We start from the raw sequence: 21,424 nt of genomic DNA, 5'->3' as shown, positions 1-21,424 counted from the left end.
TTTTTTTTTTTTTTTTTGTGTTTTTTAGTTTTTAAAACCAAACGATGCTATCCTATTGCTATGGCTATTTTATAGCCAAGTATGAAAGCACACTGCTATGCCAGATGAGATGACGCTGAGTTATGAAAAAAATAAACGTAAAATAAAAAAGGAAATGGCAGACTGTGCCTAATTGAAATACAACCCCGGGCCCTAATAAATTTTCCCACTTCGGTCTTTGCGATGGATATGTGCGTCACTAAAACACAGTGGTCGCAAGTCTGACTCCAAATTGCTCACAATTTACTAGTAGATGCACTGCAACAACTACAGCCACCAGCAGATCAACCAGAAATCAAATATATATAACGCTACTGTAGGCGTAATTAAGCCGTTTGTATTCTCCTATGGCTATTTTCTAGCCAAGTATTACAGCACACTACTATGCCAGATGAGATGACGCTGAGTTATGAAAAAAATAAACGTAAAATAAAAAAGGAAATGGCAGACTGTGCCTAATTGAAATACAACCCCGGGCCCTAATAAATTTTCCCACTTCGGTCTTTGCGATGGATATGTGCGTCACTAAAACACAGTGGTCGCAAGTCTGACTCCAAATTGCTCACAATTTACTAGTAGATGCACTGCAACAACTACAGCCACCAGCAGATCAACCAGAAATCAAATATATATAACGCTACTGTAGGCGTAATTAAGCCGTTTGTATTCTCCTATGGCTATTTTCTAGCCAAGTATTACAGCACACTACTATGCCAGATGAGATGACGCTGAGTTATGAAAAAAATAAACGTAAAATAAAAAAGGAAATGGCAGACTGTGCCTAATTGAAATACAACCCCGGGCCCTAATAAATTTTCCCACTTCGGTCTTTGCGATGGATATGTGCGTCACTAAAACACAGTGGTCGCAAGTCTGACTCCAAATTGCTCACAATTTACTAGTAGATGCACTGCAACAACTACAGCCACCAGCAGATCAACCAGAAATCAAATATATATAACGCTACTGTAGGCGTAATTAAGCCGTTTGTATTCTCCTATGGCTATTTTCTAGCCAAGTATTACAGCACACTACTATGCCAGATGAGATGACGCTGAGTTATGAAAAAAATAAACGTAAAATAAAAAAGGAAATGGCAGACTGTGCCTAATTGAAATACAACCCCGGGCCCTAATAAATTTTCCCACTTCGGTCTTTGCGATGGATATGTGCGTCACTAAAACACAGTGGTCGCAAGTCTGACTCCAAATTGCTCACAATTTACTAGTAGATGCACTGCAACAACTACAGCCACCAGCAGATCAACCAGAAAACAAATATATATAACGCTACTGTAGGCGTAATTAAGCCGTTTGTATTCTCCTATGGCTATTTTCTAGCCAAGTATTACAGCACACTACTATGCCAGATGAGATGACACTGAGTTATTAAAACAATAAACGTAAAATAAAAAGAAACTGGCAGACTGTGCCTAATTCTACTCAAACCCCTAATAAATTTTCCCACTTTGGTGTTTGAGGTGGATATGTGTGTCACTAAGAGCTAAACACAACGGTAGCAAGTCCCCCTGCTAATTCCTCACAATATGGTACTAGCTGCAAATAAAAAAAAAAAAAAATTATAACGTTATTGTAGCCCTAAGAAGGGCTGTTGGGTTCTTTTAGAATCACTCCTGCCTAACAGTAAGCTAATAGAACACCCTAACGCTTTCCCTGACCAGCAGCAGCTCTCTCCCTAGCGGCATCCAGACAGAGAATGATCCGAGCAGCGCGGGCAGCGGCTAGTCTATCCCAGGGTCACCTGATCTGGCCAGCCAACCACTGCTATCTACGTGTAAGGGTACCACGTGATGCTGGGTGGAGTGCAGAGTCTCCTGGCTTGTGATTGGCTCTGTTTCTGGCCGCCAAAAAGCAAAACGGCGGGAGCTGCCATTTTCTCGAGCGGGCGAAATACTCGTCCGAGCAACGAGCTGTTACGAGTACACTAATGCTCGATCGAGCATCAAGCTCGGACGAGTATGTTCGCTCATCTCTACTATTGATCCATCTTAAGATAATCTTGTGCTAGGTAGCGGTATTTTGTCTCTGTTTATTTTCTCTACCAAGTAACAAGGAGGAGACAGGGTACAGAATGAAGATGAAGCTACTGGGGGTTCACAATAGGAAAGGGAAGCTACCAGGAGGTCCATAATAGGAAGGTGTGTACATTAAGGAGGGGGGGCTGCTGGGCACAATGTGAGGGGGAAATGGGGAGCACAAAGGGGTAATTATACAGTGTGCAATAGAGTAAGGGGCAGGGCAAAAAAAATTCCCCTTTTGTCCTTCCAAAAGTTGGGAGGTACTGCAAATGGTGGAAATTTCGGTTTGGAAACGAGAAATACATATAAATGTGTAATATGTATAGGGGTCTGTGCTGCTGATCTTTTACAGTTATTACCTAAAACCTGCCCTGATCAGAATGTAAACCATATATTTTGGAAATTTGTGTTGCATAAGCAACATGCAGATTAGCAGTGGATTTAAATAAAATCTACAAATGTAATAAAATCAAACTCCATCATGATAAACCAGGTGCACTCATAGATCCAGTCACAGTACCGGGATCCGCGAGTGAGTGTACCTGGTTTATCAGGATTGATTTTGATGGTAGATTTCCTTTCCTAGTGCTATGCTACCATAAAACAACCCAAGCGATTGTATGAGTCCCACATTAACAACCTCAGGCCACAAATACAGTTAAAAGCAATGGGAAAATGGGAAGCCAAGGTGTCCTACTTTGCCATTCATGGTGGAGCTATTCATTAGGGGCCGTAATCAGATGTAACTTTGTTTGGGTCCCAGAAATGCCAAATTCTGCTCCTTATAACAAATAGTTTAAGGGGGTTTTCCTACGAAACAGGTTAGGCCTTATCCACAGGGAGCTGACTGACATCACTTAGGATGGTGCAGATGTGTAAAGACCCTGAACCTGACTGCCTGCACTACCAGTCACTAGTGTCTGTGAATATAAGTCTGTATATAAAAAAGAGAGTGTGAGCATGTAAATATGTGAATTTCTGGATCATTGTGTGATTTATGTTTAATCAGAAAATTGGCGGAGAGAGGGGTGTGACCAGGGGTGTGCCTTAGGCAGGTGGGGATCACTATTTCGTCCCTCTTTCACTTTGTGAAAAGTTGGAAGCTATGACAGTAGATGCTGTGTAGCAGAAAACACAGCATATGTCGGTTTTTGCCTGTTATATTATCTGCTGATTTTTTTATATTCAGTTGTGGCGGAAACCACAATAATTTTTGGTTTTTAGTGCTTTTTTTTTTTTTTTTCAAATAGTGGAAGACACTATTGGACAGCAGCATTTTGGGTATGTGTATACCCAGTCTTACAGAATATTTCTATTCATTTTTTCTTCATTATTTCATTGGTTATCTATAGAAATAAACACATGACATACATAAATGCAGATCTCTTTCCTTTTATTTTCTTGGATGAAATATAAAAGTGCAAGTTCTTTATTAAGAGTACACTATAATAAATATGCATTATTTTTGGTAACATCTACAGTCCAAATGATGTGTAAATTCTAAGGGAACCAAGTACACCCAATGATGGACAACCAATACACGTAAGGCTGCACAGTGTATGTTCCACCCTGTTATTGCTATTAGACGATGCCTCAAAGTGTGAAACAACATGTGAGGTAACCCGCAGCATACCCGTTTCTTCATTGCTCTAACATTGTATTGAAACCTGGCTGCTATCTGTTTAAGTAGCTTCATGCTATGCACTACGACTGTTATCATTGGCAAAGTCTAACTAAGGAGCTATGTCTCACATGTAAAACTCTAGACCTGTCCTAAAGATCGTTTCAAACAAGCATAATATGACAAAGCTATTCACAATTTATAACACAAAAACATTGTCGTTCCCCCCCCCCCAAAAAAAAGAGCGCCACTTTTACCTTTGGGTTGTGCCTGGTATTGAAGCTCAATGTCATCAAAATGAATGGGCTGTACTGCAATACCAGAAGCAATCCACAGCGGAGGCAGTTTTGATGTCAGCAGTAATTTTTTTCAAATGCTAATACACCCACTTTGAATTTGGCCAAATTATCAAATATATTATCAACTAAAATAAATCAAACAACTTAAAGGACCTGTCATTAGTTTTGCAATAATAAACTACAGAACGTGCCCAGGTAATAGGTCCTGCAGAGCTGTGTAACAATAATGTAACAAAAATGTAGCAGCAGGACTGTGAAAAGTAAAATGTGTAATACAGGTTTCCAGATCTTGTAAGTGGGTGAGGATTTCAGCCTGGAGAGCTTTCTTCTGAGTGACGGCTGTAACCAAAGCCCTGTTACAGCTCATAAGAAAACCCGATGAATATACAGGCGGTCCCCTACTTAATAAAACTCGACTTACATACGACCCCTAGTTACAAATGGATCTCTGGATATTGGTAATTTATTGTGGTTTAGTCCTAGGCTACATTGATCAACTGTAACAGTTATCAGAGGTGTCTGTAATGAAGCTTTAGTGTTAATCCTGATTCTTATGACAACCCAACATTTTTAAAATCCAATTGTCACAGAGACCAAAAAAGTTCTGGCTGGGATTACAATGATAGAATATACAGTTCCAACTTACATACAAATTCAACTTAAGAACAAACCTACAGACCCTAACTTGTATGTAACCCGGGGACTGCCTGTATAAGATAAGAATTATGTAAGGATGTCAAACTGGTAAATTTAGGACTCCAGTCACACTGTATAGGTTGCAGGGAGTTTTTTATTGATACAAACTATTATACGTGACGTTTCGGTCAACAATAGACCTTTATCAAACTCTGTGGAATATAGTACAAAAAAGAAGTGCATGAGGAATGTTATATAAACACCAAAAAAGCTATTAACATATATACAAATGAGTCAAACAATGAGTTTAACAAACAATGTTAAAGACAAGTGGTGGTTACAGATACAATGTAACCACCACTTGTCTTTAACATTGTTTGTGACTCCATGACAACTGCTATTGCTGTATTGTAATACCTATTTTGGAGTTTGCTCCCTCTTTATTTTGATGCACTCTTGATGTCAATATCGCAATATATTTGTGACTCATTTGTATATATGTTAATAGCTTTTTTGGTGTTTATATAACATTCCTCATGCACTTCTTTTTTGTACTATATTCCACAGAGTTTGATAAAGGTCTATTGTTGACCGAAACATCACGTATAATAGTTTGTATCAATAAAAAACTCCCTGCAACCTATACAGTGTGACTGGAGTCCAAGATTTTCTTACACTATATGGGATTGGGACCCTCTCCAGTGCACCTGCATCGAATACTTGATTAAGTGTGCAGCCAAAATCCAATTTTTAAACTGGTGAATTTAGCATAAATTATTAGTGCTTTAGCAAGTCAGTTCTATGCTGTAAATAATGCGACCACTCAAAAGGAAGCTCCTAGCTCACAGGGACTTCAATATTTTAACTTATTTTTTTACTTATATTTTGGGTTCCAATACAGGGCTTAAAAGCAGAATAACAAGGACGCTGATCACTTTAAGGTAACTTATCAATAGCTTTTGGAAAATAAAACATCACAGGTCATCATAAATTGGTGGCTTAGTGCCCCAAATAGCCCTATACTATCTATGTCTGTACTTACCTGGCCCCTGCAGGCAGTGTCCAGGGCAAGGGACTCAAAAAGGGTAAATCAGATGGAAATCTAAATTTGAAGCAAGAGAACTGACTTTGGACTCTATCAACATTACAGTGTGGATAAAGCTGGTTATGCACCTTCTATATATTCAGGCGGTCCTCTACTTAAGGACAACCGACTTACAGACAACCCCTAGTTAAAGATGGACCCCTCTGCCCACTGTGACCTCTGGTGAAGTTCTCTGAATGCTTTACTATAGTCCCAGACTGCAATGATCAGCTGTAAGGTGTCTGTAATGAAGCCTTACTGATAATCCTTGGTCCCATTACAGCAAAAGATTTTGAAACTCTAAATTATACAGTTTCAGCTTACATACAGATTCAACTTAAAAATAAACCTATGGAACCCATCTTGTATGTAACCCTGCCTGTAGATGTTAAATAGGCCCTCAGAATCATTTTCCTCTGTGTATTCAAAGAATCCAATTTGGCACTGGCATTGTCCAATAATCAGAAAGTTTCTTGACAACAGAAGTATTCTTTACTATAGCTGGGCCACTGAGGGTAGAATATTGTTTCCTAACATGTTCTAGGGCAGTACACACATTGTAAGGATACATTACGAGTTTCCACACTGCCTCAGCATCTAACTTTTACATGCACCAAGATAAAACCTAACTGAAAACTTGTAATTAATCTGTGTGATCTGCAGTATGACAGGCGCTATGTGGTCCCCAGTTGAAATTTGGAACAATAATGATCTTCCAGGTCATAAGACTAGATAGCTATTGGGGGAGGGTTAGGAATAATAGAGGGGGGCTTTGGCAGGGAAATTGTGCATAAATTGATGTTAGTGGATTTTGGATTGGCATATTAGTTTTCCTGCCGTCAAGCAGAAGAATCCCCACACTCCAAGTCTGTGTCTTATTTGGAAAAGTAACAGTTTTATTTGTAGGTTGGATCATGGCACCTCACAAGCTCAGAGGTTGTGCTCAAGATGAGCCAAGAATAATGCCAGGGATACAGGCTATCTTGCAGGTCTAGGAGTTGAATGGGCCTGGCCCTGTTCTTAGGGCTAGTTTCACATTGACGTGTCTGCACTGCTTCTATTGGGCATCTTTTGGGGAAAAAAGTGATGTTTCACCAGATTTTTTGGTGCACCAATTGACTTCCAAATCAGTGAACAAGAATGGGCAGGTTTCAGAATTTTTTTCACGGACAACGGATCGGTGAAATAATAAGCCAATGTGAAAACACCCATTGAAAACAATTGGTTTGTGAGGCTTTGTGGAAATCACTGAACCACGGTTGTAAAACACATCGCCAATGTGAAACAGCCATGTGGGATAAATGTGGGTTCCAGCCATTTATAGGATATCCTGTGGATATGTTATAAATGTCATATATCAGGTAACAGGTGACACTGTTTGTGAACTGCACTGACCAGTTGCAATAAATAATTATTAGACAGGGATATTAATATGATATTTACACTATCTCAATATTCATTTTGTTTTGTGCCCCCAGTTGCCAGACCCTTCTTAATTTCTGTTCTATGACGACAGGCTTCTCAGACACGTATATAAACACAGTGCTACGTACTCTGAGACAAGACCACCCTGGCCAGCTGGTGGAGGGTCTCAGACTACTATGGCACAGTCCTCATTTTATAAAAAATATAGAGAAAACTGAGAATCAGAAACTGCAACAAGAAAAATTTTGCGGCACTTAATCGCAGATCCATCGATATCATACTTTACATGGCATTGGTTCTAAGTTTCAATCACTATTTCTGAGTGGCAGGAAAAGGCCCTTGCAATTTCTTTTACTCAAGAAAATCGCAAAAAAAAATGCATTTTTTTGTCACATTTTTACGCCAAAACGTCATTGATAAATAACCCCTTGTGACTGTGGTAATCTTCTTATATTTGTTATTCATGGCACCCTTCATTCTTAATTCAACTTTTAAAATTAAGCTAATGAGCCTTAGGGGTTACTCTAGCCCCTCTGTGATCTGGCTTTACAGGCTGTTACACTCACCCCTGCTCCCTCAGCACTTATGCAGTGAGCCCAACAGACCCCTGAGATCCACCACTGAGACTCCCACCAATCAGCAAGTTAGCCGAGATGTGTGGCTGCAGTTACCCCATATTTCTAATATAAAAAGGTCAGAATTGTTACACTGACATTGGTGAATGTTTCTTACACTCCTACTCATCATAAAAGGGGTTGTCAGCAAATAATTGATATTGTTTTTGTAATGAAAAGTTATACAATTTTCTAATATACTTTCTGTATCAACTCCTCATGGTTTTCTAGATCTCTGCTTGCTGTCATTGTATAGAAACTTTCCATGTTTACTACCAGTGGATATTACACTGGTAACAATTCAGACCTTTTATATAAGAAATATGGGGTAGCTGCAGCCACACATCTCTGGTAACTAGCTGATTGCTGGGAGTTTCAGTGGTGGATCTCAACAACAAGTGCTGAGGGAGCCGGGGTGAATGTAACAGCCTGTAAAGCCAGATCAAAGCTGGGCTAGGGTAACCCCTCAGGCTTATGAGCATAAATTTTAAAAGTTGAATTTACAATGAAGGGTGCCATAACAAATATAAATTTTGTGATTTTATGGAGCCAAATAAACATAGAACCACTGCTAGTGCAATGCCAGGTAAAGTATGATATCTGCCTCACGTCTTTTTAAAATGATTGCAAAAAAGTCACAAGTTCACTCCACTCCCTTCTTGGCATATGCGCTATTGTGATTATTTTACTCTTCTTGCGATTATTTTTTAAAAATGACTGAAAAATGTATTAAAAGGGCCAACACCACTTTAATAAATCAGAAAATAATAATAAATAATAATTCCACACAGATTACGCAGCGCTACACAGAAGCAGCAGAGCTCCAAAGGCAGATATAGAACTCTCTCACGGAGCCTGCATAATGATAAATCTCCTCCACAGTGTCTGGATCTAGGAGTAAGTGCCCCTACATTTTGGACAACCCCTTTAACAGGTTTTAGGTTGCACATAATATGAACCATGTTCTCCCCCCGTTGCTACTCTCTAGCTGGCACTGCAGCATCACGGACCTATCACATTGCAGGCATGGACATACAGCATTGTCAGGAGAAAAATGTAGTGGATGACCAAAATCTACATCATCTGCACTCATTTTATGACATCCAGAATACACAACATTTGAAAACTAGAAAACTAATTTTATGAACAGATTTACTGAGAAGTACAATTAAAACTTTCTAACAGATTTCGCTCAAGTAAGCTTCCCTTTCACCTTGACAAAAATGCAACTAAAAAAAAAAACCACACACACATTTGTAGCTCACACAGAATGAATATTCCACAAGTATCACGTGTCCAATAACTGGACAACAATGGAAATATCCCTGAATTCAGACACAAAGTAAATTTTCAAGTACGTACAGAAGCAAAAGTGCTACAACTCTATTGTATTGCCTTTCACTGCCCTCTGGAGGGTTCATTTTTCTATTGAGAAAATCTTTGTATATTGATGTCGTTTGTAAAGACAATGCAAATGACAAAACTATAGGGGGCGCTATCACACATACCCCTGACTGCGTAACTAAAACTGCTAATGTTGCAGTAATTTGATTTTACTGCAAAGTGTTCACTACAGTTAATAAATATAAAAAAGTGGGGATTTATTTCTAGCGTAAGGAAATGTATATCCCCAGTTGCACATGTAACGTTTAATAGAATGTTCTAAAATCTGATTGAATAATGGTAGAAGATTTATTCCTCCCGTCTTACTTCCCTTAAGACTCTATAAGATGCATATGTTCCCACAGTTACCAAACATATCGGGCGTTTTACGATGTTGCAGCCCAGATGTTGAACAGGACAAGGTCATATACATCACGGTGTATTGCGTGTGCTTTTACCTGACTACAGCAGCAGTTCAGATCACAATGCAGTGTTTAGTGTGATGGCTGGTCTTGGATATCCAGAATCACCTTCTATTTTATAGATTATACCATGTACAACTACTATTATAATACAGCATAGGGAATGTCAGAGAACTAAAACGGTCAGGCATGAATAAAAACGCTGTGGGTGAACTGCTGCGTCCATTTCCAATTTAAACAAAGGTTATAGGGACACATGCTCTACAATTCACTACAACAGTTCTTAGGACAGTCGTACAGTGTAGGGATGTCTTCCTCAAGTAATGCTATTTAGATCATAGTCCTACTTTCCCAGATTAAAAAGATTGTGAATTCTCTTTCTGTCCAGATCTGCTGCTCCTGTGAAAAGTCCTAAGTCTTGGGCACAGGCGGCTTTCTGAGGAAACTCTTAGATCCATATCATCATCCACAATCTGCCGGTTTAATCCCTTGCTGAGTGGTAAAGTGCAGATAGCTGTGTGGGATTTAAGAGTCATGTCCTCCTCTCTGTCACTGAGGGACCACTTCTCTGAGAGACGCCAACGCTGCGTGGATACGAACATGTAGTCTGTTCTCAAAATCATAGCCGGTGTACTCTTCCTGCAGCCAGCAAAAAAGGGAAGAAATATATACAAAAGATTAGATCCGAGAAACAAGTCAAAGCAAAAAAAGAAAAGGGAAAAAAAAAAAGAATTATCCTTAAAATATCATTTCATCAGCTCTGGAGTATCTTTTCTTAGAACTTTACATGGGATTATAGAACTGATTGCATTCTACACAACCTTAATACTAATAAACACAACCCATTTATTTGGCAATATTGACCACTGTGCTTTATTAAGGAAACAAAGACATATACTTTAAAGGGAACATGTCACCAGGGATCTCATTTTCACTAGAGACATGTCACAGAAGCCAACTACAGCTGCATTGCAAATATATGTTTCTGCTTTCTCTAAGCATTTGTATTACATTATAATTGTGTGTTATAACTTACCTTGCACACTGACAGTAGTCACAGGGGTTGGGCTGGTTTGGATGCATTTCAAAAAACAACGTATGACTGCTCAGCTCTGAGGGAGGAGCTGTACAGGAGCATAAAGGTCGGGGGTGAGAGCGGAACAGTCTGCAGCACAGACAAGTCACATGTTGTTTTTTGAAATGCATCTAAACTGAAGCCCAACCCCTGGGACTACAAAGAGGATTCTGTCAGGAAGCCAGGTAAGTTTAAACACACCACAATTATATTGTAATGTAAATACTTAGAGAAAGCAGAAAGGCAGACTTGCAATGCAGGTTTGATGGGCTTCTGTAACCTGTCTGTAGTGAAAATAAGGTCCCTGGTGACAGGTTCCCTTTAATGACAGGAGAATAAATACTTTCATTTCTTCCTGCCAAGATGCTCTCTTGCAATGCAAAGCTTCACCTGTTGCATAGCAACCGGATCACTGGACAGATTATGTCTAAAACTAGAAGAGATGTTAGTATTTGGTTGTTTTCTCTGAGGTATTTCACCCAATCAGGACTTCGGACCTTGAATAACTCCTTACAAGATGGAGATAGACCAAGAGGTGATGAACAGTTCACAATCCCATGCGCTCACATTGTGTCTAATGGCCACATAAGCTTCCAATATGCAATTTCTTGGTTATTTCTCTTGGAAACTGAACAGGAAGATACCAATCACCTTGTCAATGAGGTGTTTCTCTACATTGTTACGTCAGTGCCGATAGGACAATGTCAGTGTGGACGGACACACCTGAGCTGGCGTTTTATTTTTAGGTTTCTGGGAGTTTTAAGCAAACATTCTACAGAGCAGTTATAGATGGCCCAATAATATTGGTATTATAGTACCTTTGCTTGAAAGAGTAATGCTCTCCCCTTTCCAATAGTCTGTAAAGAAGAAATATATATATATATATCAATTATGAAAAAAAGATCACGATGCATGTTCATTGGGAATCTTCCATTATGCTTATATATACACACACAGTACCATTTACTGTAGACTAATATAATTAATATCCCCAATTAATAAATAAATTATATATATATATATATATATATATATATATATATATATATATATATATATATATATATATATATATATATATATATATATTTTACAAGGGTGTATTCAGTCCTTAAAATGCTGACTCTATAACAGGCATACTTTCCTGACTGCGCAGTGCCAGGGCCTCGAATCCAAGCATCATAATAAAATAGGATGCCAGGAGTCACCACTTCCCTGTGGGACTATAAGTTCTGTGCACTTATTATGCTTTCCGACACAGGGCAGTGTTTAGTCCAGGAAATATAGCCATCATCCTCTTTATGTCATATGGGTCACATTATCATAGCAGTCCCTGGCTACTACACGCAGGACTATAGCTCTGTATGGTATTCTGTATAGGGCTGTAGGCCTTACGTGTAGGCAGCGACTCAAAGCATTATCTATTACTATGATGCTGGTACGTCTGGGTCCTGGCCCAGTATTTCATTAAAAATGCCTTTAGTATTTTTAATGAAAAAATATTGTTAGTATTTTATAGATAATATATGCCCCTGTTAAGGAGGGTCTAAGGAAGACCACCAACCAACACTTGGACCTTTCCAGTTCAACAGAGAGAGCGAGTCTCTCATTGAAGTCAGTATCAAGAGGTAATAACAGTTGTGGTGTTGTTGACACAAGAAAAATACAATATAACCTAAAAGAACATACCCAAAAGAGAGTACCACAAGGCATCATAGAAATTTGTTTCTCAATAACGTAAAGAAGGATGTGGTTTTATAGAGGCCCACAAGTAGTGGTATAATGTACATAGGTGAGGGGTGACCTATACATGCTTTCTTAGGTTTGTGAGCAACAGATTTGCTTGGTCAGGTGAGGATTTGTTAGTGTCTTCACTGAGCTCATTTAGGTTGTATAGTGTTTTTCTCAGTTGCTATTCACATAATTTAGGATTATACTAGAGTGTTTTCTGCACTCACTTCTCTATGATAAATAACAAAAACAAAAACAATGTATCCACTATTTGTATGTAGCCATGTGAAGTGGATGGGAGTACTGTACCTCTGGATTGTCCAGCAACAGGCATCCTAGTTCATAGCAGGCATAGGGCTGGATATAGAGGTTCTGCTGTCTTCCCTGTTCATCCTTCACTGCACGTTGGAAGAACTTAAAAAAAAAAAAAAAACTTTTTATGACATGTATGCAGAAGCAAACAAACAAACATTCTCAAGCTTATACTTTCCAATTACCGTACTTTTGATTTAAAAAAATTGTTCTTTCTCCTTTTTTTCCCTCCCTCTGCTTGTTTCCCTTTTTCTCATTGAACCTTTCCTGTGTACTTGGTGGCTCTTACAAAGAGAGCAGACACATTGAAAAAGCTGTTAAAGTTTTTCAGAAATTAACTCCTTAAAGATCTGAACAATATGTCACTTGACTAATCTTATTACAGAGCTGAATTATTAAGTGAATTTCATACATACTTTCAGATGTTCTGATCACTGCAGACTAAGGGTTCATTCAGACGCCCATATGTCCCCATAAACGGCAATGGTGGCATGGCGGCGGAATGGTGACACACATGTGTGGCACCGATCTGCACTCTACATAGGGAAAAGATAGAGCACACTCTATCTTTCCCCATGTCTGCAGCCATGCACCGCTATTTTCTATGGAGGGGTCACCTCCTCCTCCTCCTCTCCAGCGCCCGGCGGTATCAAAACTACTACACAGATTATCAGCGGCACTATTAATTTATACCATGAAAAATAATTCCTTCAAAAGTTTAGGTATATTTTGAAGTCAGGGTCACAAAAGCTTTTCATTCTTTACCATAAAGGATAAATGTAGCTGTATAAAAACTATCCTGTTATCAGCTATAGGCACATTTATGTTTACTTACATAAGTGTGTTTTATGTCTGTTGCAAAGATAATGGGGCACATTTACTTACCCGTCCCATCGCGATCCCTGTAGTGCGCTGTCCGACGAGGAATCGGAGCTGCCGCGATTCGCTAAGATCGTGCATCCAATTTCCTGCATCTGTCGCTTCCCCGCTGAGGTCCACCAGAGTTCACCTTCTTCTTCCGGTGCATGTAAGTGCATGGCTTGCGACACAATTTTTAATGTTAAATGCTGCACGTTGTCCGAATCAGTTGGATCGTCTGAAGGCCGCACCCCAATTTGTGCTGCATGAATGCTGGCGCCAATGCGCCAGAATCCGATTGCGTGCGATAAAAAGCCTTTCTAAACGCGGCGCACATCGGAAATCACCAGATACTCCGACGATAGTGCGGTCTGCGGACCTTAGTAAATGAGCCCCAATCTTTCTTAGATGTGCATGTAGTTTCCTTATACCTATTTAATGACATAATGTACGTCATTAAAAATGGAAGATTGGGAAAACAGGAGCAAAAAACCTTCAGGACACTTTCTCTCCAATCATCAGCAAAAATATTTGACAGTTAAAAGATATACGTTTATTATAGTCTTCTAAAAAAGTACCTAACGTACTAAAGGCTCACACATAGTAATAATAAACAAGCATGAACGCACCAAGCCACCCGGTGTGAACACGAGGCACTGCTGGTGGGAGAGGGCACTCCCTCCCCACCTAATACCTCACTTCTATCGAACCACGGACCTTTGTGGGCCATTTGTCTGTATTCTCCCGCTGATGAAACTTGATTGTGGAAACGCGTCAGGGAGGTGTGTTGGTTGATTTAGGACAAGGGACAGTGTTTTTGGGACTGCCCTTGTAAGGGCGGGAGTCTTTTGGGGTATGGGGTGGGTTTAGACAACATCTCACATCGTCCCCACTGGTCCATGACAAATAGAGGATGGACCCCCTCCCGTCCTAGGCCCTCTCAGATTGGCTATATGAGGTGTGGAAAGTTTGGATCCCAGAGGGGTCCCACGCTGTTTATGCCCCCTCAGGGTATGTAATCAATTTAACTTACCATATGCCAGCTTGAGGAATGTTCATTTATTTTCTATGGATGTTCATTTACCCGATCTGTCATTCATGTAAGGATTTATTCGCACTAGGGTGCCGAGGCTTGGTGCGTTCATGCTTGTTTATTATTACTATGTGTGAGCCTTTAGTACGTTAGGTACTTTTTTAGAAGACTATAATAAACTTATAACTTTTAACTGTCAGATATTTTTGCTGATGAATGTACTCGTTGACAGAATAACCTATGTACAGGCAGTCCCCGGGTTACATACAAGTTAGGGACTGTAGGTTTGTTCTTAAGTTGAATTTGTATGCAAGTCGAAACTGTATACTTTATAATTGTAGTTCCCGACAATTTTTTTTTTTTTGCCCCAGTGACAATTGGAGTTTCAAATTTTTTTGCTGTAATAGGACCAAGAATTATCAATAAAGCTTCATTGCAGACAATTTTAAGCTGATTATTGCAATCTGGGACTATTTTAAAGCATCCAGAGAGCTTCACCAGAGGTCACAGTGGGCAGAGGGGTCCGTCTGTAACTATGGGTTGTCTGTAAGTCGGGTGTCCTTAAGTAGGGGACCGCCTGTATATAATTTCCTGCTATTTGTGACTTTCTCTCCAATATATTATCCAGCCATCACAAGCCATACATATTATTCTCTATTTCCCACTGCTTATACAAAAGTACACACTGTTGCTCCTTCCCTGTTACTCCTACCACTTGACATTGGTAAGCTGGTGCTTACTTTCATTAGTGTCCTAAACCGCTGTATCGCGGTTTAAACACTTTTTATTCTTTACAGCCAAAGGAGCTTCGGCGCACCATGTGCGCAGCTCCCCGGAATTTCCTATGTAGGCGCGCGCACGGCTATAAAGTTTAAAAAGTGTTTAAACCGCGATACAGCTGTTTAGGACAATAACAAAAGTAAGTTCCTGCACCAGCTCACCCTGAGCTGGTGCTCGGTATATGCAACTTACACCTACCACGTCAAGTGGTAGGTTTCCTTTAAGTAGAAAGTAGAGACAGCACAAAATCTAGAGTCCTAGAGCATTTATTTTTACATAATAGCGATTTTTTTAGACACCAGGTCACAGTTTGAAGAAGTCCGACAGCATGAAACAGCCTGTTACTGTGTTGTGTCACGCTGATATAAACATCCAAGGACTCTGTATTTGGTGGGTGCCACCTTTCCTTCTGACCCGTTTTAGAAGAACAAAAATAATCAAGTAACAGAGGAGGAGAATCGTCATGTGCTTCTGTATTAGCATAACACATGGAAGGATAATAGGTGTAGCTTGTGACAACTTGAAAACATAGGCGACAAACGGCAGGGTTATTGTTTTGTAATACATATTGCAGTAAGTTCAAAGGAAAAAAGCAAGAGGAATATTGTTTTACATCCCATAGTCTGGGGGCAGGTTACTTGTAGTCTCACCTGTACGGCATCTTCTACATTCCCTAGACATTTATGGATAGCGCCAAGGAGTAAGTTTCTCAGTCCAACAACGGATGGATCCACAACTTCATGACAAGCTTCGGGTATAAACACAAAGGCAAGAGGAGATAACATGATTCAGTGTTAGGTCAATACTTTGCAACAAAACTTTGCTACTCTTAAGATTTATAAATAGATGTGTCCGCTCTTAAAGGGATTTGCCTGCGAAAGAAAATTCTCAAATTCCACTGCCCTAGTGATATTTACACAGTGAACATCATTTTTAACTCCCCTTACTTTACAATTTTACTACATTGTATTGCTGTTTTAGCTCCTGTAGCTCAGTGATGGTCAGTGTAAGATTCCAGAGTGTGAGCGGGGACTCTCTTAGCAGCAGTTTGCTGACAATGTGGTTAGATTATCAGTGTACAGGTTTATATACACTTTCACTTCTAAACATTCACTCGTATCTGACGTATAGAAAAACAGAGATGATGAGATCCATATTAAACATGACATTCTCTGCTCTGCTATCACAGCCATTACATATTATCAGCTCTGCTATATGCCTCCCTCCCCTGGATATTATGCCTTATGTGCCTGTCACTTGTAGCTTTACTCTCCTCATGATGTTGTATGCCACCAGGAAGTCTCTGTGTGTGTGAGCTCCTCCTGGAATGCAAGGGGAGGGGCTACAGGCAGAGAGCAGCTCGGTGCAGCATCAGACAAGATAACAATGTCCTTCCGACCCTAAACTCAGAAGATCCAAGGTCTGGTCCAGGGGCAACCAAAAATGTGTACACCAGGACTGTGAAATACTGTATTTTTGCTACATCACTCATTTAGAATAGGTGTTATTTTGTTATCCCGAGTACATTTAAGAAACTTGTCCTCAAGGGAATAGCCCTTTAAGTTAGCCTGACTTTGTATACAGACTTCAATGTAAAATCATATAAATACAATATCACAACTTGTACAACAAAACTGATAACAAGCTTGCAAAAAGATTGCATAGGATAGGATAGGAGACTAGTAGACAGCACATCCCAGGATGGGGACTGTAATAGAAAATGCATCCTCGACAACAACATTACAGGTTAATACTTTTGTCATTATTTTTTTCTAATCTACCCTGAAAAGAATAATCCAAAACATTTCCTTTCACATCTGTTCTTATCTGAAATAAATTCAACAAAGTCATCTAGTGGTTTATTATTGGTCACGGCAAATACAGTTGTTATGGTAAATTAACATTGTAGGACAGTTTCAGATGACAAAAGTCATCACTTGGCATTGGAGCCACTTATAGTGGATCCCTTTGTGTTTAGTGCCCATAACATGTTCTGAATCTCTAACGCACTGGGAAGTGGGCACTGAATGTAGCCGGAGAAGCTGAGCCAGACCTGCAGGTTACTTGTTAACTACGATATGCGATCTAACAACCAATCTTACTATATTGCAATTAAGTCATCAAGAGCAATAATCTGCTCAGAAGTAGTAAGTGTTGTATAATCATATGGCACAGAGACAGCAGCGGATTTATATAGTATCAGCTGATCACAAATACATATCAGGTGAGGTTATTTCTTATCATAACACAGGAATCAACTGAAAAATATGGATAACCTATATGACATAGTGTATACAATACACAATGGTGGACGGAGTTTTAAGGGAATTTATAAAAAAAAAAAAAAAAAAAAAAAGAATATAGACTTTACAGTTTTCCATACCTTGGCTCATGTGCTGGAGGTTAGTGAAAGAACAATTGGGCAGAGCTTTCCACAGGTACAGGACCTCTATGGCTGCCAGTACACACAGATGTTTGGTTGGGTTCTGTTTTCTAAATCTTTCACCCTATTATTGAAATACAACCCTTTATTAACTGGGTTAAGTCACAAAAATATATAGACATACACAATGAGACCATAGCAACTCCCACCCAAAACTATAAGTAGCAATAATAAAAATCATGCCATCAGGACAAGTCAGATATTTCCTCCATCTATTACAGTATATCCTTATCTAGTATATATGGCACCCCGGTAGTGGGGACATGCAAAAAATACATTTCAGTTCATCTTGTAACATCAACTTAATTCATGCGGCCATAACGATAATGAAAAGTGAGATTAGTGTAGAAAAGGAGAGTCAGCCGGCCTATCATGAAGGAGCCACCAACCAAAAGTGACAGAAAGTCCCAATCTTCTCACCAAATAGTTCCAAAATTTACAGCTTGGTCTAAGCTTAACTTCTTCTAGCATCCAGTTCACACAGAAGAAAAACAGCACATGCTTCGATGGTTTCTATATTTTGCAGACATTCTTAAAAACCTCACATTGAAATAAAAGTCTGGACACACCACGCCAAGTCAACAGCAATCAAATGGTTTGGTTTGAAATGGCGTTGTCCGGAATTTTATTTCAATATGAAGTTTTTAAAAATATTTGTGAGTATATTTTAATAAATTAATCCTTTTGAATTTACTTGGGTCACCTTCACTATGTTTGCTCCAATTTTTCTAGTGTCACAAAGGAACACCAGTCTGTATATACAGATCGGAAGAAATTGTGTGGTTTTTTTTTTCTGAGCGCAAAAAGACACGTGGTGAAAGATATAGGAGTAAGAACATAGGAAGATCTGCTTACTATTTGCCTTGAAGTCTGCAGAATATATATAACGGTGCATGTGCCGTTTTTCTTCTGTGTGAACTGGATGCTATAAGAAGTTGAGATTAGACCAAGCTGTATATTTTTAGAATGCAGAGTGACCATATTCCTACACACATGGGTATGACATTGTACTATAACTATAAAGTATCTCATAACATTGCTTTCCTGTAGCCATATTACACAAACCTTTTTCACCGAAAACTGCTCAATCTGATTGTTCTTCCTCTTGAAAAGCTTTTGTACATCTCTAAAAACTTCTTGTGCACCTTCCACATCTCCAGTGGCTCCTTGACAGACTAAAATTGGACAAATAAATTGCTTAATGACACAGAAAACAGACGAGCTTCAGAAATTTCGCACGTTAATAAATCAAAAGAAATTCTATATATGAATCTTTTGTGATAATGTGTCAATCATATGATGAAAATAATCGGTCCATGGACCCGGTGGGCTTCCTTGAATGGTGTATGTAGATAAATGTGTAGGACACCAATGGCATGGAAACTAGTTAGAATTAATATTCGAACAACTATTTTGTTTATACTTGTGGAAAAGCTATTGAACGAGCACTACAACATAAAAAAGGTTTTGATACTTTGGAGTATGAGAGGAACAAAGTGGTCCAAACCTTCCAATTGATAGAGGACTGACTGACCGACCAACCATCCGCTGTATATGGGATCCTCCCAGCTATAGGATAGCAAATGTCATGGGATTAAAAGGTTTGGTTGTGGGATTTGTCTATGAGAACATAAATCTGGAAGAGGGTCTCACCCCCTCTTCCAGTTCTGGATACATTCCTGCATGCATATGCACAGAAGAGTCACCCAACAACTGTTTCCACGGGTGTAACTTGAAGGGGTGCCGTTCCTACCAGGCCAAAAAGGCTTAGGAGGCCCATATGGCGTCACTTTCCCATATGAGAAGACTAGTACTATAAACCATACATTATAGTCGGGGGCCTGGCACAGACTTTACCCTTGTTATGCAACTGGTCTATTCCTAGCTCTCTAAGGAAAACATGGGACATAGTAGGAGTGAGTTAAGCCTTAGCATCTAGATCCCCACCAATTAAAAAAAAATGTTATAAATGTTTTGCCAAATTAAAATCCCCACCAACCTGCAGTAAGATAGGCATAGTAACACTGTGACCACCTGGATTCGTTTTTTAACCGTTCAAAGGATCGGAAAGCATCCTTAAAGTTCAATTCTATCATGCTGCACCATCCTAGGAAAGAGTTAATCAGAACATTTATTGAAAAACTGAAAAAGGTCAGTTCGTGCCACTGTATAAAGCATTGTCTATGAGAGTACAGCAAAGAAACCAACAACTGCACCATGAACGGCTACTCATTGGGCACATGTATCATAGTCGGCTGACACATTTTCAATTTTCCTGAAATTGGATTACTTAATCATTGCAATGTATCTTAAAGTTTTTTCTATTTTGTGTTACAGGTGAGGAGTCTCACTTTTGCGACTTTTTCTAGTGTGCGACTTTTTAGTCCCAAATAGTAGTTTACCAAAAGTCTGGGTCTAGCATGCTCTGTTTTAGGACTTATTAGGTGCAAGAATGGGACAATTCAGAGCCCAAAAGTCACAAACACTGCATCACATCCTGGAGGCAGATAACTTTGGTACACTGCTAGATTCTGCACCTAGAAAGTCGCAAACTTGCACAAAAAAAGAAAAAGGAAGCAGTAGGAGTGATACATGTCCCCCAATAAGACATCTTCCAGGCACAATATTGTGATCCATCCTCTTCCTGCAAAAAAGGAAGGTGCTGAAAAACTTAATCTATAAAATCTGCATAATCTAATCTAAATCTGCAAAGTTTTCCTAGCTGTGGTCATGTGAATGAGAGGGGTTCAAGGGTCATTCATTCCAAAGATAGAAAACGCACCTCCCATCAGTAAATATTTGACAATGGGATTAAATGTCACAGTTTATTTGAAGAATGGTCGGACTGTCATCTTATAGTTACATAATTTAGTAGCGCCCTGTATTTATACTTCCTATCTGAATTTCAAATACATTGCCAAGGCCAAGCTTTCAAGAGATATAATCCAAGATAAACTGCAAGGACAAAAATAAAAGCTGTAGTTGTCAGGGTCAGACTAAAGCATGATGGAAGGTCTATAAGAGAGACAAGGTACTAGAAAATGAATCTGATAAAGAGTCAATGGAACAACAACTACACATTCTTTATGTGCCAAATTAAGTAACCAATTTAAAGAAAACGTGTCATCTCCTAATCCCCCTAAAGCTTCTCGTCCAGGCAGTCCTACAGCCTGATCTTGGAGCCAGCACTGCAGTGCGTGAACATGACCGATGCATCACTCCGCAAGATTTCTGGAGTGAGATGACGGGTGGTCTATAATGAGGCTTGGATTGAGCAGAGCAAACTTGGGCAGATTTATCAAGCTGTCTGAAAGTCAGAATATTTCTAGTTGCCCATGGCAGCCAATCACAGCTCCCCTTTAAAATATTCACGAGCACTGTTAAAATGAGCTGATATTGGTTGCCATGGGCAACTAGAAATATTCTGACTTTCAGACAGCTTGATAAATCTGCCCCACTGTGTCAGGAGGTTGGCTGCCACCTGCCTGGACGAGCAGTCCTACCTTCTTGACCGCCTTTACATGCAAATAAAACCCATTGCTCCAGGCAATGGATGTAGCTTCTAGGCCTGCATGTCAGCTGCTGAAAGGTACTGGTCAGCATGAGGAAGAGTTGTCTGTTAACCCCAAGC

At 39.5% G+C, this 21,424-nt stretch overlaps 1 protein-coding gene across 2 annotated transcripts in view; it reads right to left on the bottom strand.

Annotated features, from left to right (window-relative positions):
* Positions 1-3,449: 3,449 nt before the first annotated feature.
* Positions 3,450-21,424, bottom strand: part of TTC39C (tetratricopeptide repeat domain 39C) — a 69,202-nt gene continuing 51,227 nt past the window's right edge. The window contains exons 8-14 of one of the 2 annotated variants that reach the window (XM_072152049.1): positions 19,793-19,900; positions 18,859-18,968; positions 17,734-17,857; positions 16,001-16,098; positions 12,677-12,781; positions 11,455-11,493; positions 3,450-10,200 (exon numbers count right to left, since the gene is read on the bottom strand). In XM_072152049.1, the coding sequence (XP_072008150.1) occupies positions 10,111-10,200; positions 11,455-11,493; positions 12,677-12,781; positions 16,001-16,098; positions 17,734-17,857; positions 18,859-18,968; positions 19,793-19,900 (674 nt within the window). In that variant the 3' untranslated portion in view covers positions 3,450-10,110. The remainder of the gene's footprint in view (positions 10,201-11,454; positions 11,494-12,676; positions 12,782-16,000; positions 16,099-17,733; positions 17,858-18,858; positions 18,969-19,792; positions 19,901-21,424) is intronic. The other variant, XM_072152050.1, reaches the window with a different exon arrangement.

Source organism: Engystomops pustulosus, chromosome 5 (assembly GCF_040894005.1).
Source record: "Engystomops pustulosus chromosome 5, aEngPut4.maternal, whole genome shotgun sequence".
In the NCBI taxonomy this organism is placed as follows: Eukaryota; Metazoa; Chordata; class Amphibia; order Anura; family Leptodactylidae; genus Engystomops; species Engystomops pustulosus.
This window is presented reverse-complemented; position numbering and strand designations above follow the sequence as displayed.